The 13,604-nt window shown below is 50.8% G+C and overlaps 6 protein-coding genes across 6 annotated transcripts; 5 read left to right on the top strand and 1 right to left on the bottom strand.

Moving 5' to 3' along the window:
- Positions 1 to 203: 203 nt before the first annotated feature.
- On the top strand, positions 204 to 1,841 carry N7455_009224 (putative pyruvate dehydrogenase complex, dihydrolipoamide acetyltransferase component; the record flags this gene model as incomplete). The annotated part of the gene is made up of 4 exons (XM_040956522.2): positions 204 to 313; positions 372 to 421; positions 481 to 704; positions 771 to 1,841. 4 exons carry the CDS (start codon positions 204 to 206, stop codon positions 1,839 to 1,841), a joined length of 1,455 nt encoding a protein of 484 aa, XP_040813017.1.
- A 622-nt stretch (positions 1,842 to 2,463) lies between these two features.
- N7455_009223 (uncharacterized protein) lies at positions 2,464 to 3,161 on the top strand (the record flags this gene model as incomplete). The annotated part of the gene is made up of 3 exons (XM_040956616.2): positions 2,464 to 2,534; positions 2,620 to 3,027; positions 3,089 to 3,161. 3 exons carry the CDS (start codon positions 2,464 to 2,466, stop codon positions 3,159 to 3,161), a joined length of 552 nt encoding a protein of 183 aa, XP_040812868.2.
- Positions 3,162 to 3,664: 503 nt separating this feature from the next.
- Positions 3,665 to 4,549, top strand: N7455_009222 (golgi SNAP receptor complex member 2 family protein; the record flags this gene model as incomplete). The annotated part of the gene is made up of 4 exons (XM_040956543.2): positions 3,665 to 3,667; positions 3,715 to 3,814; positions 3,870 to 4,051; positions 4,106 to 4,549. 4 exons carry the CDS (start codon positions 3,665 to 3,667, stop codon positions 4,547 to 4,549), a joined length of 729 nt encoding a protein of 242 aa, XP_040812984.2.
- Positions 4,550 to 5,461: 912 nt separating this feature from the next.
- On the top strand, positions 5,462 to 6,659 carry N7455_009221 (malate dehydrogenase; the record flags this gene model as incomplete). The annotated part of the gene is made up of 4 exons (XM_040956572.2): positions 5,462 to 5,527; positions 5,580 to 5,697; positions 5,755 to 5,999; positions 6,066 to 6,659. The coding sequence occupies 4 exons, from the start codon at positions 5,462 to 5,464 to the stop codon at positions 6,657 to 6,659; spliced, it is 1,023 nt and encodes a 340-aa protein (XP_040813008.1).
- Positions 6,660 to 7,067: 408 nt separating this feature from the next.
- On the bottom strand, positions 7,068 to 9,934 carry N7455_009220 (ATP-binding protein; the record flags this gene model as incomplete). The annotated part of the gene is made up of 3 exons (XM_040956547.2): positions 7,068 to 7,226; positions 7,307 to 9,228; positions 9,292 to 9,934. 3 exons carry the CDS (start codon positions 9,932 to 9,934, stop codon positions 7,068 to 7,070), a joined length of 2,724 nt encoding a protein of 907 aa, XP_040812886.2.
- Positions 9,935 to 10,956: 1,022 nt separating this feature from the next.
- On the top strand, positions 10,957 to 13,442 carry N7455_009219 (uncharacterized protein; the record flags this gene model as incomplete). Its single annotated transcript, XM_065606141.1, has 3 exons — positions 10,957 to 11,202; positions 11,277 to 13,145; positions 13,254 to 13,442. 3 exons carry the CDS (start codon positions 10,957 to 10,959, stop codon positions 13,440 to 13,442), a joined length of 2,304 nt encoding a protein of 767 aa, XP_065460606.1.
- Between the last annotated feature and the right edge of the window lie 162 nt (positions 13,443 to 13,604).

The following is a 13,604-nucleotide window of genomic DNA, read 5'->3' as shown; positions in this document are numbered from 1 at the left end:
GAGGCCGCTGCCGCTCCTCTCACCGGGAGCCACAGGTAGCTCAACAGAAAAGTTCGTGATTTAGAGGCATCTCCTTCCACCCCAACCTTATCCATTCTCGGGCCTTCACGTTTCCTCTGTGCCGGGCTCTTTTTATTTCCTCATCTCAGCGTTAAGGGCCTTTATTCCTTTCTTTTTTATAATCACAACAAGTCTCCGACACCATGGTTGCGTCAGCTATTCGGATGCGCACCCCGAGCGCCATGTTCATGTCCAGAGGTGCCGCCGCTATGCGCCGGCCCCAGGTCTCCTCCAAGCTCCAGGAGGTGATTCAGTATGTTTCACTAATACCAATTGTGATTGCGGGTTGATGCTAATGATGTTTCCACTAGGACCCAGGTGCCTGCGCTCTCTGCCCTTTCCCGCTTCTATGCCTCGAAGTGTATGACAATTGATTTATTCCTTTCTCCCACATACCAATTCTAACATGCCTACCCATAGCTTTCCCTCCCCACACACTCATCAGCATGCCGGCTCTTTCGCCGACAATGACCGCCGGAAACATCGGTGTGTGGCAGAAGAATGCCGGAGATGCCCTTCAGCCCGGTGATGTCCTGGTAGAGATCGAAACCGACAAGGCACAGATGGATTTTGAGTTCCAGGATGAGGGTGTCCTCGCCAAGGTTCTGAAGGAGAGCGGCGAGAAGGATATCGCCGTTGGCCAGGTAAGAAATTTCCCGGTTTCCTCTGTGGGGAGTGATTCGTCAATCTAACTTGCTTTCTTGATATAGCCCATTGCCGTCCTTGTTGAGGATGGTGCCGATGTCTCCGCCTTCGAGTCTTTCACCCTGGCTGATGCCGGCGGTGACAAGCCTGCCCCCGCTGAGCAGAAGGAGGAGCCTAAGAGCGCTGAGCCCTCAGCCCCTGCCCCTGCTGAGGAGGCACCCGCCGCCCAGGAGCCCGAGACCTCGGGCGAGAAGCTCCAGCCCAGCATTGACCGTGAGCCCTCTATCAGCCCCGCCGCTAAGGTTTTGGCTCTCGAGAAGGGTGTGTCCATCAAGGGCCTCAAGGGTACCGGTCGTGGTGGTGTCATCACCAAGGAGGACGTTGAGAAGGCCAAGCCCGCCACCACTGCTGCCTCTGCCGAGGCTTCCTTCGAGGAAATCCCCGTCAGCTCGATGCGCAAGACCATTGCCAACCGTCTGAAGCAGTCCATGGCCGAGAACCCCCACTACTTTGTTTCCACCACTCTCTCGGTTACCAAGCTTCTGAAGCTCCGCCAGGCCCTTAACGCTTCCGCTGAGGGTCAGTACAAGCTTTCCGTCAACGACTTCTTGGTCAAGGCATGCGCTGTTGCCCTTCTGAAGGTCCCCCAGGTTAACTCCAGCTGGCGCGAGGAGAACGGCCAGGCCGTGATCCGTCAGCACAACACCGCTGACATCAGCGTCGCTGTGTCCACCCCCTCTGGTCTGATCACCCCCGTCGTCAAGAACGTTCAGGGTCTCGGACTCTCCGGCATCTCCAAGCAGATCAAGGACCTTGGCAAGCGTGCCCGCGAGAACAAGCTTAAGCCCGAGGAGTACCAGGGCGGCACTTTCACCATCTCCAACATGGGCATGAACGCTGCTGTCGAGCGCTTCACCGCTGTCATCAACCCCCCGCAGGCCGGTATCCTGGCTGTTGGCACCACCCGCAAGGTCGCTGTTCCCGTCGAGACCGAGGAGGGCACCGTTACCGAGTGGGACGACCAGATCGTCGTGACTGGTAGCTTCGACCACAAGGTGGTTGACGGCGCCGTTGGTGGTGAATGGATCAAGGAGCTGAAGAAGGTCGTCGAGAACCCTCTGGAGCTTCTGCTGTAAACAGCAAAGCTCTTTTTGTTCTGACTTATCTGTAATCTGTATTAAAACACCTTGCCTCCCCCATTAGACCGTTACATAGGTCCCATTTGTTTTTGATCTCTTTAGCAGCTTTAAATCCTCTCAATGGAATTTTCCTCGACTTATTCTACATCTGTTTTGATGTTTTTTTTTTGGCAAAGTTGTTGGGAATACCTGATCACGTAGGTGGCTGATGCCTTGGGTCAGGACCATTTTAAATTTTAACGTCAGATATACTAAATGAGTTAGTATTTGAACTAACTATTTCAATAGTAGAATATCATAGAATATATTCAAGGTCCACATATATACATGTTACTAGCATACAGTTATGAGATCAACATCTCTGCGGAAATTAACCCCATGGAACCTTGGTAGTGGGCCCAGGTCAATGACGTGATGTCACACCCCAGCTTCCTTGGTATAAATCCTTCCTTTTCCCCTCGAACTCCCTTCATTCCCACATCCCGTTTCTGGTAAGTTCATACCTCCTTCTGTTCTAGGTGTTCTAGGTGTTCTAGGTGTTCTACCTAGATAGGTGTTTTAGGTGCTGACCAGGATTTTCCCAGAACCGTTACCTTCTAATAACCTCACGCGCATCACCATGTCTTACGCCGACGCAGCTGCAAAGGGCCCCAAGCAGGCCCCTGAGGATGTAAGTATTCAAGTTCCTATGTCTGAATTGCAATACTAACAAATCAAAGGCGTGAGTTGTCTATAGTATCAAATATCCCTTACACACAACTAACATATACTCCAGCCGCGCTCCCCCTGTGGGTGGAATCTATCGCGATGAATCTGAGAGTACGGCCTCGTTGATCGACGTTGATAGCCCCCATGTGCAGACCGTGGAGTCCGACTTCCTCAAGCAAGATGTTCAGACCAACACCCAAGCGGAGCGGGTAGAGCGCGAAGCCGAGGAGAAGGAGAAGCGCGAGGACGAGGAAAAGAAGAAGGCCAAGGCCCACAAGGCGAAGAGCAGTGGCATCTGTGAAAACACTAGCAACCCTGTCTTCCTTGCCAATGCCGCTATCGCAACTGTGGTCGGCGCAGGCCTCGGCTTCGGTGCCTACAAGCAACACGCGCGGGGCAACCTCTCCTGGGAGCTGGTCGGACTATCTGCCGGTGCTGTTGGGATCTTTGGTGCGGTGGACTACTTCGTGAGCAAGTAAGCTCTGCGTCTATTTCCGCAGTGATGAGTGTGACGATGATGCTAATCCATGGCCTAGGTGGTTCCTGCAGAACAAGTTCCCCCCAAATAGATGTGCAGCGTTTCATCTCTTTCTTCCTGGTGTTTCCTAATTGCTTTATTCTTGATATACCATCCCAGCTCTTCTGTGGTTTTGCATTTTGTTCATTTGGCGGAAATGGAGTCGGATTGGATTGACTGTACCAGTACCTTAACGACGATATCATTTTCCTTTTGACGTTCTAGCAGTTGTAACATATATGACCGAGTATGGCAAATGTGGTTTGTTAGCGATCACGACTTGTGTAGATATTCAAACTTTGAGATACCTCGCAGAATCTAAAAATTTCTCTCAAGGACTTGCAGCTGTACGTTGTAATTATAGAATGCATTGTACCTGAAGGCGGTGAACTACGTCAGAATGGGCCCAAACAAGACCATCTGGCCTCCGGTTGGACAGTTGATGACCACCTTGGGTGTTTGTGAGAAGAAAGTCATTAGCTCGGGAGCTTGTTATCTTTTACTCATCCTGTTACCAGCCCTAGTGCTCCCTTTTCCACGACTTACCGAGTATCGAAGCAATCCAAGTCTCCAATCTATACGGGGCATTCACAACATGGTATATTGCACTTCCCCGCGATAGGTTTACACAGCTGACATGAACAGAACTCGCTATTCAACTCTGCTTTAAAGCAATCATCGTCCATCCGCCGTGATCTGGACACCTTTTCACAGTCGCCAACCACCTCGTCACCCGCGTTACAAGGTGCGCTCCTACCACCGATCCTTTGCAACGCGATATATTGACTTCAAGCTCCTAGGCCAGCTGGCAGCCTCCTTGGCATCACTTTCCCGCACTGTCGATGACTACTCAGCGCTCTCCAAGAAGGAACTGATTCCCGAGAAACAACAAAAAGCATTCGACCGCATCAAGAACTTCCGAAGTGAGCTCGCAGACTACCGGACACAATTCGATCGACTCCGCAAAGAACGTGAGGATGCAGTATGTGCCCAGCAAACCCTTCATGGAGTACTTCCAATACTGACACCATACCAGCAATCGGTTAGCAACCACAATGAACTCCTAGGCCGTCGCCCACACCACGCCGCAACACCAGAGAACCCCTATGCGCAATCCTCACTCCCACAGAGCACCTCCGCCTTTGCACCCACATCCTCCGGTCTCGGCTTTGGCGCTAGCCCGGCAGACTACAACCGCGAAACCAACGCGCTGCGCGAGCAATCCTTTTTCTCCAACACTCACAACCAACTCGATGATTTCCTGGACCGGGGAAGAGCGGTCCTCGCCGACCTAGGACAGCAGCGTGAAGTACTCAAGGGTACGCAACGACGACTATACAGCGTTGCGAACACTCTTGGTGTGAGCGGCGATACAATCCGGATGGTGGAGCGGCGGGCGCGTCAGGATAAGTGGATTTTCTGGGGCGGAGTGGTGATTTTCGTCTTGTTCTGCTGGGCAGTGCTGCACTTCTTGCGGTAGGCTTATATCGCTATGTGTTATTGGTCTTTGCCTGGGTGGGTATATTTGGGAGCTGGCGATGGTTCTCGGGGTTTCCCTGGGTAGGGTGTGTGGTCTTGTATCTTGTATTGGGTTCATCAGCGTCGGCGTTTGGTCTTTGCAATTGATGTCCTTATTGCCAATCAAGTGTCTATGTTTAGCTGGGAGTGTGATATTGTAAATGTATATATATATGTGCCGGTATATGCTATGTGCAATTATGGTCTACTACTGGCTATTATTCTTTGAAATTTGCAAATATATTGCATGGGTCTGAGTGTAGTTAGGGGGTTCTTGATCGCAAGGTAACTATCGACTACCTAGGTACTCCGTATACAATGTAGGCATAAGGTGAAATTAGAATGCCTATGATCTCGGGATACTATATGTAGTATTATGTAGTCACACCTTCCATTGCATATAAGCCAATCCCTGGTTTTTGTCAAGACTCCCTAGATATATTTCCTGTTAAAGTAAATATCTCCGTTGTCAATAGTTTCGTACTTTTGGCACATGAAAATAATTACCTTGGCAAGATGATGCGATACCACATGCAGAAGTCCACTACCTCCATTGCTCCGGGAACGGGATATAACCAATTCTATATTATATAGTATATGTGGTATATGTAGTATGGGAATCAGATATTATTTAGATGATAAAGACATTGCCATTTCTTCTCACACCTATAACAAACAAGAATTAAACAATTACTAACTACATAATAGTCCACTAACAAAAGAAGTAAAAGAAGCCAACCTCAGCCGAGCATCGGGAGCTCGGAAAGTGTGTTGTGTTCTCAGGTGGAGCCCCCAGCCAATCTCTTTCACCGGAATCTCCTCCTTCCCCTTCAACTTTCTTCTTCCTCTTCCATATCTTCTCCAAATATCAATCATGTTTGCCGCTCGTCGTACTGTCAACCTCTTCCAGAAGCGTGCCTTCTCGGCCTCCGCTATCAATGTGCGTGTCTATTCCTTTCTACCTTCTAATTGAAAGCTAACTCCTCGCGCAGGCCTCCAAGGTTGCCGTTCTCGGTGCTGCCGGTGGTATTGGCCAGCCTCTCTCCCTGCTGCTGAAGCTCAACCCCCGTGTTTCCGAGCTCGCTCTCTACGATATCCGTGGTGGACCCGGTATGAATGAATAGTTCGACTCAATTCAACACCTAAAAAATACTGACCTTTGTTTAGGTGTCGCTGCTGATTTGAGCCACATCAACACCAACAGCACTGTTACTGGCTACAACCCCGATGCTTCCGGTCTCCGTGACTGCCTCGAGGGTTCCGAGATCATCCTCATCCCCGCTGGTGTTCCCCGCAAGCCCGGTATGACCCGTGATGACCTCTTCAACACCAACGCCTCTATCGTCCGCGACCTTGCTAAGGCCGCCGCTGAGGCCGCCCCCAAGGCCCACGTCCTGGTCATCGCCAACCCCGTAAGTCGCAAAAATCACAATCGCCTCACAAATTAGGTGCCCTTACTAACCATCCCATCCTTAAAGGTCAACTCCACCGTCCCCATCGTCTCCGAGGTCTACAAGGCCCGCAACGTCTACGACCCCAAGCGTCTGTTCGGTGTCACTACCCTTGACGTCGTCCGTGCCTCGCGCTTCATCTCGCAGGTCCAGAACACCAACCCCTCCGGTGAGGCTGTCCCCGTCGTTGGTGGCCACTCCGGTGTGACCATCGTCCCCCTGCTTTCGCAGTCCAACCACTCCTCCATCGCCGGCCAGGCCCGCGATGCCCTTGTCAACCGCATCCAGTTCGGTGGTGACGAGGTTGTCAAGGCCAAGGACGGTGCCGGTTCCGCCACCCTCTCCATGGCCATGGCCGGTGCCCGTTTCGCCGAGTCTCTCCTCCGCGCCGCCCAGGGCGAGAAGGGTGTCATTGAGCCCACCTTCGTCGACTCCCCTCTGTACAAGGACCAGGGTATCGACTTCTTCGCTTCCCGCGTCGAGCTCGGCCCCAACGGTGTTGAGCAGATCCACTCCGTTGGCGAGATCAACGAGTACGAGCAGGGTCTCCTCGATGCCTGCCTGGCTGACCTGAAGAAGAACATCCAGAAGGGTGTTGACTTCGTCAAGGCCAACCCTTGAAAAGTTCCCTGTACAACTATCTATATCTCGTCGTGACTTTTGTTTTTGTAATAATGAAAGTGTATGACAATGTTCTTTTACTAGATCGATAATCCATTCTAATCCATAAATCGGTCTATACTACGATCCTCAACCTGTAGCTTGACCCAATTTTCGAGCTAGATCATGTATTGAAACTAGCTAAATTCATTCGCTCCATGTCCGCAATGCAAAAAAAAAAAACAAGACGTCGCAAATATTTGAATACTTTGTACCTGAGATGAACCGAAAACAGTAAGCAAACACGAAAAAACAAACATAAAACGAAAAACCAAATAGCGAGCTGAATACCAAACCTGCACCGATATCCATAGTAAGCACCCAAATTCCCCGAGATGATTGAAAATAATCAAGAATATATCAAGTATATCAAGTATAGCTTCGCATGGCATCTAGGTATCCCGTTCCACCGCGCAGGTCTTGATCGAACGTCTCGGCCACCTCTAGCACGCTCTTGATATGCTCCATGGAGAGGGGTGCGTTCTCATTGACGGCCAGGGCTTGTGCGGTGCGGACAGAGTTTTTGATCTGATGGTAAATCGGTTAGTTTGTGGGCCAGAAGGGAAGTATAGAATGGGAAGAAAGAAAAAGAAACTCAGTAAGCATACCTGTCGTCCGTTCAGCGTGTGTCTGGAGAGCATATCATAATCCTCCTCAGTGAAAGAAGCAATATGCACACCCTCAATAGCGCGCACCCGCTCTAAGAACATCTTCCAAATACTCCTCTTTGCCTTGGAAGTCAGATCGCCATAGCGCAAGGCGACATGGATACGCGACTGGAAGGCATCGTCGAAGGTCTCAACACGGTTGGTAGTTAAGAACAGAATACCCTGGAAGTACTCTAGCAGACGGAGGAAGATGCTGACAAGGGCATTGCGGTGGATATCATGGATAGTGCGCTTCTCAAGGAAAACATCTGCCTCATCGAGGAGGAGCACTGCGCCCCAAGAGTGTGCGATATCCAGAATCTTGTTCAGCTCGGCCTCCAGGGTCCGTGAGTCAGTACCCAGTTCGCCAGCGCTAACCATATACAGCGGGCGACGGAGTAGCTCGGCGATGCCCTCTGCCGTCAGTGTCTTACCCGTGCCGGGCGGACCATGCAGCACGGCAACAAGACCCTTACCCTTGCCCTGGATGACATCGTCGATGTTCTGGGCGGCGTGGAAGGTATGCGACTCGACGAGGGCCTTGACGATGGACTTTTGGTTGGACGGGAGGACAAGCGAGCCAAAGGCTTCCTTATCCCACTCGATATCGCTGATACCGGAGATAGTAAACTCAAGCCAGAGCTTCTCGCTGAAGGCAAAGCCCAGAACGACAGGAGAAGCAACGAGCAGCTCCTCTTCGGTGAACTCGCGCTCCTTGGTATCAGCAGCAGCACCTTCAATGCGGTCCATCTTCTCCTTCTGAATCTCAGCACCGTTCTCATCGACTTCGACCTCCACGACGCGCGGACATCCATCTGTATCCTCAACGACCTTGTACATCGTCCGTGGGGTATCAGAGGCACCGCCATGCTCGGAGTCCGAGTCCGATCCGCCACAGCAGCAGCCATCGCTATCATCACCCTCATCACCGCTGATCCCAAGATCTTCGGGATCGATCAGATCCGGATCCTTGGGTCGGACAGTGGAGATGGGATAGTTAGGGTTGATGCGACGGTGGATAGCCGGGTCGATCATGACGCGGCCATTGATATTGACCTTGATGATGAGGGAGCGCTTTTTCTTGTAGAAAGCCATACCTTTGTGAAAGCGGTAGTTCATACCACGGAGGGAGACGAAGCGCTTGCCACGTTCGACGAGACGGGCACGCAGACCCTCAGCGTCACGGTGGTACTTCAGCGGGTAGCAGGCGAGACTGGTGATCTTGCGAGCGCCCTTGAAGGCGTCAACTTCAGCGGACATAGTGCCGAAGCCGTAATCCTTGCCGTCGTACTCGAGGTAGCGGCCATCGACACTGTACCACTGGCCCTTCATGAAGGAGGACTCTTTGACGGCGTACTCGATCTTGAAAGCACGTGGTTCATCCGTGCTGCCGTAGGTCGGGGTGTAAGCGATGGTATTAGGCTTGTAGAGAGCCCACAACAGATCGAAGGTGATAGTGTTGGCCTCGAGCAGCGGGTAGAGAGTCTTCTTGATGTCTGCATAGTCGGTGTCAAGGTATTTGATGAGAACCTTCAGATGGGCAGCTTTGACGGCAGCAGCCTTTCTGGTCTTTTTCTTCTTCTCGCTGCGCGACTGCTTCTTCAGGTCCTTCATGTACTGCCTTGTTTCCTCCAGATACAGGAACAACATGTTGGGATCGACGACGGCGGGCTCTTGCACGAGACTGACGCCCTTGACACCATCCATGATTTTGGAGAGGGCATCGCGGAGAGGTTTGCTCTTGATATCGACGACAGTCTCGAGGTACTTGTTCTCCCAGTTGAACTTGCGACGAATGTTGAAGATATACTGATCCCATTCGTCGGCGTCGGGGTCATCCACGGTCTCAGTGAGCTTGTACTTGTGGATGGTGGTATCCCATACTATATAACCGGTCAGCCAACGAAAAATTCGAGGCATGAGATTGAAGAACAAGGGAAACTCACATTGATCTACACGCTTATAGGCCACCTTGGAAGCGGGCTTCTTCTTCTTCGACCGCTTCTCGCGGCGAGTTTCGCCCACGGAATCGCTGGCGGCCAAATCCTCCGCAGCCAATTCACGCAGCTTCTTGGCTCTCTTTTTGCTCAGTTTGAGCTTTGTGACTAATTTCCGCAAGGCCTTGTCATCTATTTCGTCCTCGGAGTCCGTGGAAGACTCCGAATCTGACTCCGAGGATGAGTCAGATTCCGAATCCGATGTCTCGGCCTTGCGCGACCGTTGCTTCTTCTTCTTGCGACGTTTCTTGTCCTTGAGTGCACGTTTCGCCCGTGCCTTTCGTAGTCGATGTCGCTTGCGCTTCTCAGTATCGGAGTCGCTCTCTGTGGAATCGGATTCTTCCTCCGAGTCGGCATCGCTGTCGGAATCCGACGAAGAAGAATCCGAGGAGCTGTCACTTTCATCTTTTTTCTTATTCTTCTTTTTGTGTTTTTTGCACAGTTTGGGGGCAGAGGCTGGGGTAGTTTCGGGTACGGGGGCGACAGCAGCGTCTTTCACTTCTTTGACTTCTGTCGACTGGGCAGAGCCATTCAGATTCTCTGATGGAACAACTTCATCTTTGGCCTCGACCAGGGTAGAAGTGGGATCCATGATAGCTCAGGTGAGCTGCAAGCTGCAAGCTGGAGGCAAGCTGTGGAGCTGTGGAGCTGTGGAGCTGTAAGCTGTAAGCCGTAAGCCGGGGAAGTTGGAGAGTTGGAGAAAGTTGGGAGATTTCAGTCCAAGGGGGGGGGGGGAAACCGATTAAATAAACCAAAAAAAGGGTGAAGAATAGAGAAAAGAGAAGAGAGAAAAGAGAAGAGAAATACAAAGGAGAAAGAGAATGGCGCTGTGGGTGAGACGCATTTTATGTGAAAGGAGAGGAGGCATCACGCATCTTACGCAGGCTGCAGCTCTGAAGCCAATCAGTTGACCCCACGAATTGATGTGCTGGTCTGCCTATGGGAAATATACGGTGTGTACATATGGGCGACTTATTATTAGGTCTTTTATTTATTTCTTTCTTGGCCTATTAAGCGCCAAGGTTGGACAGCTATGTAATTACCTATGTAACTATTATAGTTAACTAGTTTACATGTATGTAGGTACAGATGGAATATACCTGTGATACTCTACATGTCAAAGAAATGTCTTAGTCCTATGTACATATGTACTCCTATGTATGAAATGAAATGTTCAAAACAAAGTGATCGGATTAAAATCAATATTATACATATGTCCTATACTATGTCCACATGTACAGATAACATGGGAGTCGAGACCGAATATCAAGATCAAACATCACTACCATACCTACATATGTACATAACCATGTAGGGATACTTCAATGTTGATTGTTGAAAATGCTAGAAAGATCCTCGACGATTGCAATTGTAGGCTTTTCTTAGTAGTTAGACAGTGGGCGTATGCAATTATAATCTAGTTATTAATATATAAACCTCCAGGAGTGCCTGCTTAAGCTAGGTAAATCACGACTAATCGCTCACATCGTCGACGGAGCAGAGAGGCGCTTACCTCGTCACAAATGTAGATTATGTCGTAGATAGGTAGGTATATAAAGGACCAGAACGACCTTAACCTCGTCGCCATCCCCTTGAATTTGGTGAATTCACAAGATGGAAGACAGAACAGTTAGGGACTTGTTCCCTGCCCTGGCTGTGCAATTGGAACGAGAATCTAGCGAAACTCCATCCATTGAATCCAACGAGTCTGCTGTTTTGTTTGTGCACGACAGCCCTACACCTCGGGCCAGCACACTACATGGTTCCATTGCTGCTCAGGGCTCTGTCTCTGCTGCGTTTCAGCATTCGGATGCTCTCAGATCTGACACTGCTCCGTCCACCACAACTCAGCACACTCCTGTAAGTTTTGATCCTCCAAGTCTTTTAGTTCATATACCAACCTTTCTTCTTGCAAGCTTCCTTTCCATCCTCAGCTAACTACCGACGACCACGAATCTGACGGTGAACCTACTTCACCGGTTCTTCCATCCAATTTGGACAACAAAACTTCGAACCCTCCTGCTTTGTCCCCCGAGTCTCCTCGACAGGGCACCAGTTCTCGTTGGATAACTACCCAAGTTCCAAGTACTCCTGTTGGAGGGGATTCTGAGGAATATTTCCCTACAGCGAGTCCCACTGTTTCTTCTCGTGGTAACCCCCCCCCCCCCCCCCCCCCCGGTTCTTCTATCCCAACTCGCGATTGCCAGAGCACTAATACAGGGTCTACCAATGCAGATAAACGTGTTACGGACGTGACTCCTAGTGCCACTTCTAGATTGAAACTTCTTGTCAACAAACCTCCCAAGGACTCCACCCCAGAGTCGGATACCACTTCAAACTCTACAAATACAAGTGAATCCCCCAAGGACGTGACTCCCATTGCCACTCCTAGATTAAAACTCTTTTACAAACGGAAGTCTCGTCAGTCCACCCGGGACTCTATTCTCTCAACTGTTCCATCCGACCCTGTTAGAAGCGAGCATCTTTCGTCCCCTACCCACACTGGAAATCAATCATCCAATATGGATTCTTCCAACCCTAGTGCTGAAAGCACCTCTCATGAGTCTTCTTCTGACTACGAGGCATCCACTAGTATCAATGCTACTTCGGAGCTTCCCGCTACCAGTGAGTCTCCTAAGCCCAGTTCAAGCTCTGACGAAGCTCCATCCCGCGACGCTGGCTACCTGTCTCCATTGAATTTTGTCCCTTCTACCCCTCCAAACCCTGCAATGAACCCTTCACTCGATCCATCCATGGACCCTTCAATGGACCCTTATATGGATCCCTATCAGCCAAGTGATTCAGCAGTTATGCCAGGGATTACCCCGTTCGAAGACCCAAATATCCTCCCATCCACATTCACGTACCCCGAAGAGACTCCTGACTATAGCAGCGTGCCCATTGACCCCATGGGTGTGTACACTCCGGAGCAGTATGCGCGAATCCTGGCGTCTGAGCAGGAGGTCCTGCGTGAAATGGCTGACCCCCATACCGATACTCCAACGTATACGTATGTGTATGGCCGGAGAGTAGAGCCGCATTACACCACAGTTGCCGATCTGGACCGTATCTTTGCTGAGATGGAAGCTGCCTCTACTGGTTTAGATATTCTACAGCCTGAATATTGGGCAGCTATCGGCCGCGATCTGCCTGGTCCATCTCAACCTGGTACACTTGAGTCTAATAAACCCGCCCGCGCCCAATCAACATCTGAGACCTTGGAGTCAGTGGAGGAAGCAGAAGCAGAACCAGGCTCAGCCAAAAAGCGTGCCCGACACAGTTCACCCAAAGAAGAGAGCTCGACCCCAGAGCTATCAACCACGATTTCAGTCAGAACTTCAGTCTCGAACCAGCGCCGCAGCACCTCCCCTAAGACCAAGACCGTCAGTCCTTCACCTCCATCAACCTCAACACGCCGTCATTCCAAGGACCAAGCCACGACACCACCTGCACCGACCTCAGCATCGTCTCGACACCGCTCCAAAAACAAGGCAAAGACCGATACCGCTACTTCAGAGGCCCCGGTGACCGTCTCCCCACGCCGTCTGCGCAGCTCAGATGTCATGCCGAGCTCCAGCACGAAGAAGAATCCCAAGGGCAACGCAACCCCAGAGTCATGGGAGACGGCACCTACCGCAGACAAGATGATGTCACAGATGAAAGAGTCGTCAATACCGTGGACAGACATCACTACAGCATGGAATGAGAACCGAAATGAATCTGACGACGAGATGACATGGCGAGCGCTGAGCAAGCGATGGGGACGAATCAGGGATAGAATTGGTCCCTGGCCCGGTTTTGACGTACGTATTCACCTGACTCTTTGACCTCCCCAATCTCAGATGCCCTTTGGGGTTCTGTTTGGGGGTGGATACTTGTTTCATTGATTTGAGTAGCTAACTTTTGAATAGGAGACTCTTCTGGATACCTTGGGAGCATTCGATCCGAAGCTGGATGACGATGACTTTGCACAGATTGCCAAGGAAGTTTCGAGTGGGCTTGGCTGGGAAGTTTCCAGCGCGGCTTGCCGTGCTCGATACGTGACCCTCAAGGAGTCTGGCAAGATCAATGTGAAGGGCAAGGGGAGGGCACGAAAGTAAGCCTTTGTCCTTGAAAGTTTGAATTATTTGAGATGAATGGCGAGGTGAGACGTCATTCTCTTCTGGTGGATGTAGATATGCATATGCATATTGAAGATTTTACTCAGTGGCTAGTTGGCCGGGCCCTGGGTGTCATATGTGACAACTGACTGTTGGATTTAC

Source organism: Penicillium solitum (genome assembly GCF_028829755.1).
Source record: "Penicillium solitum strain IBT 25940 chromosome Unknown utg000006l_segment0_segment0, whole genome shotgun sequence".
NCBI lineage: Eukaryota > Fungi > Ascomycota > Eurotiomycetes > Eurotiales > Aspergillaceae > Penicillium > Penicillium solitum.
Note: the sequence above shows the minus strand (reverse complement) of the source record. Positions and strands in the feature narration are given on the sequence as shown.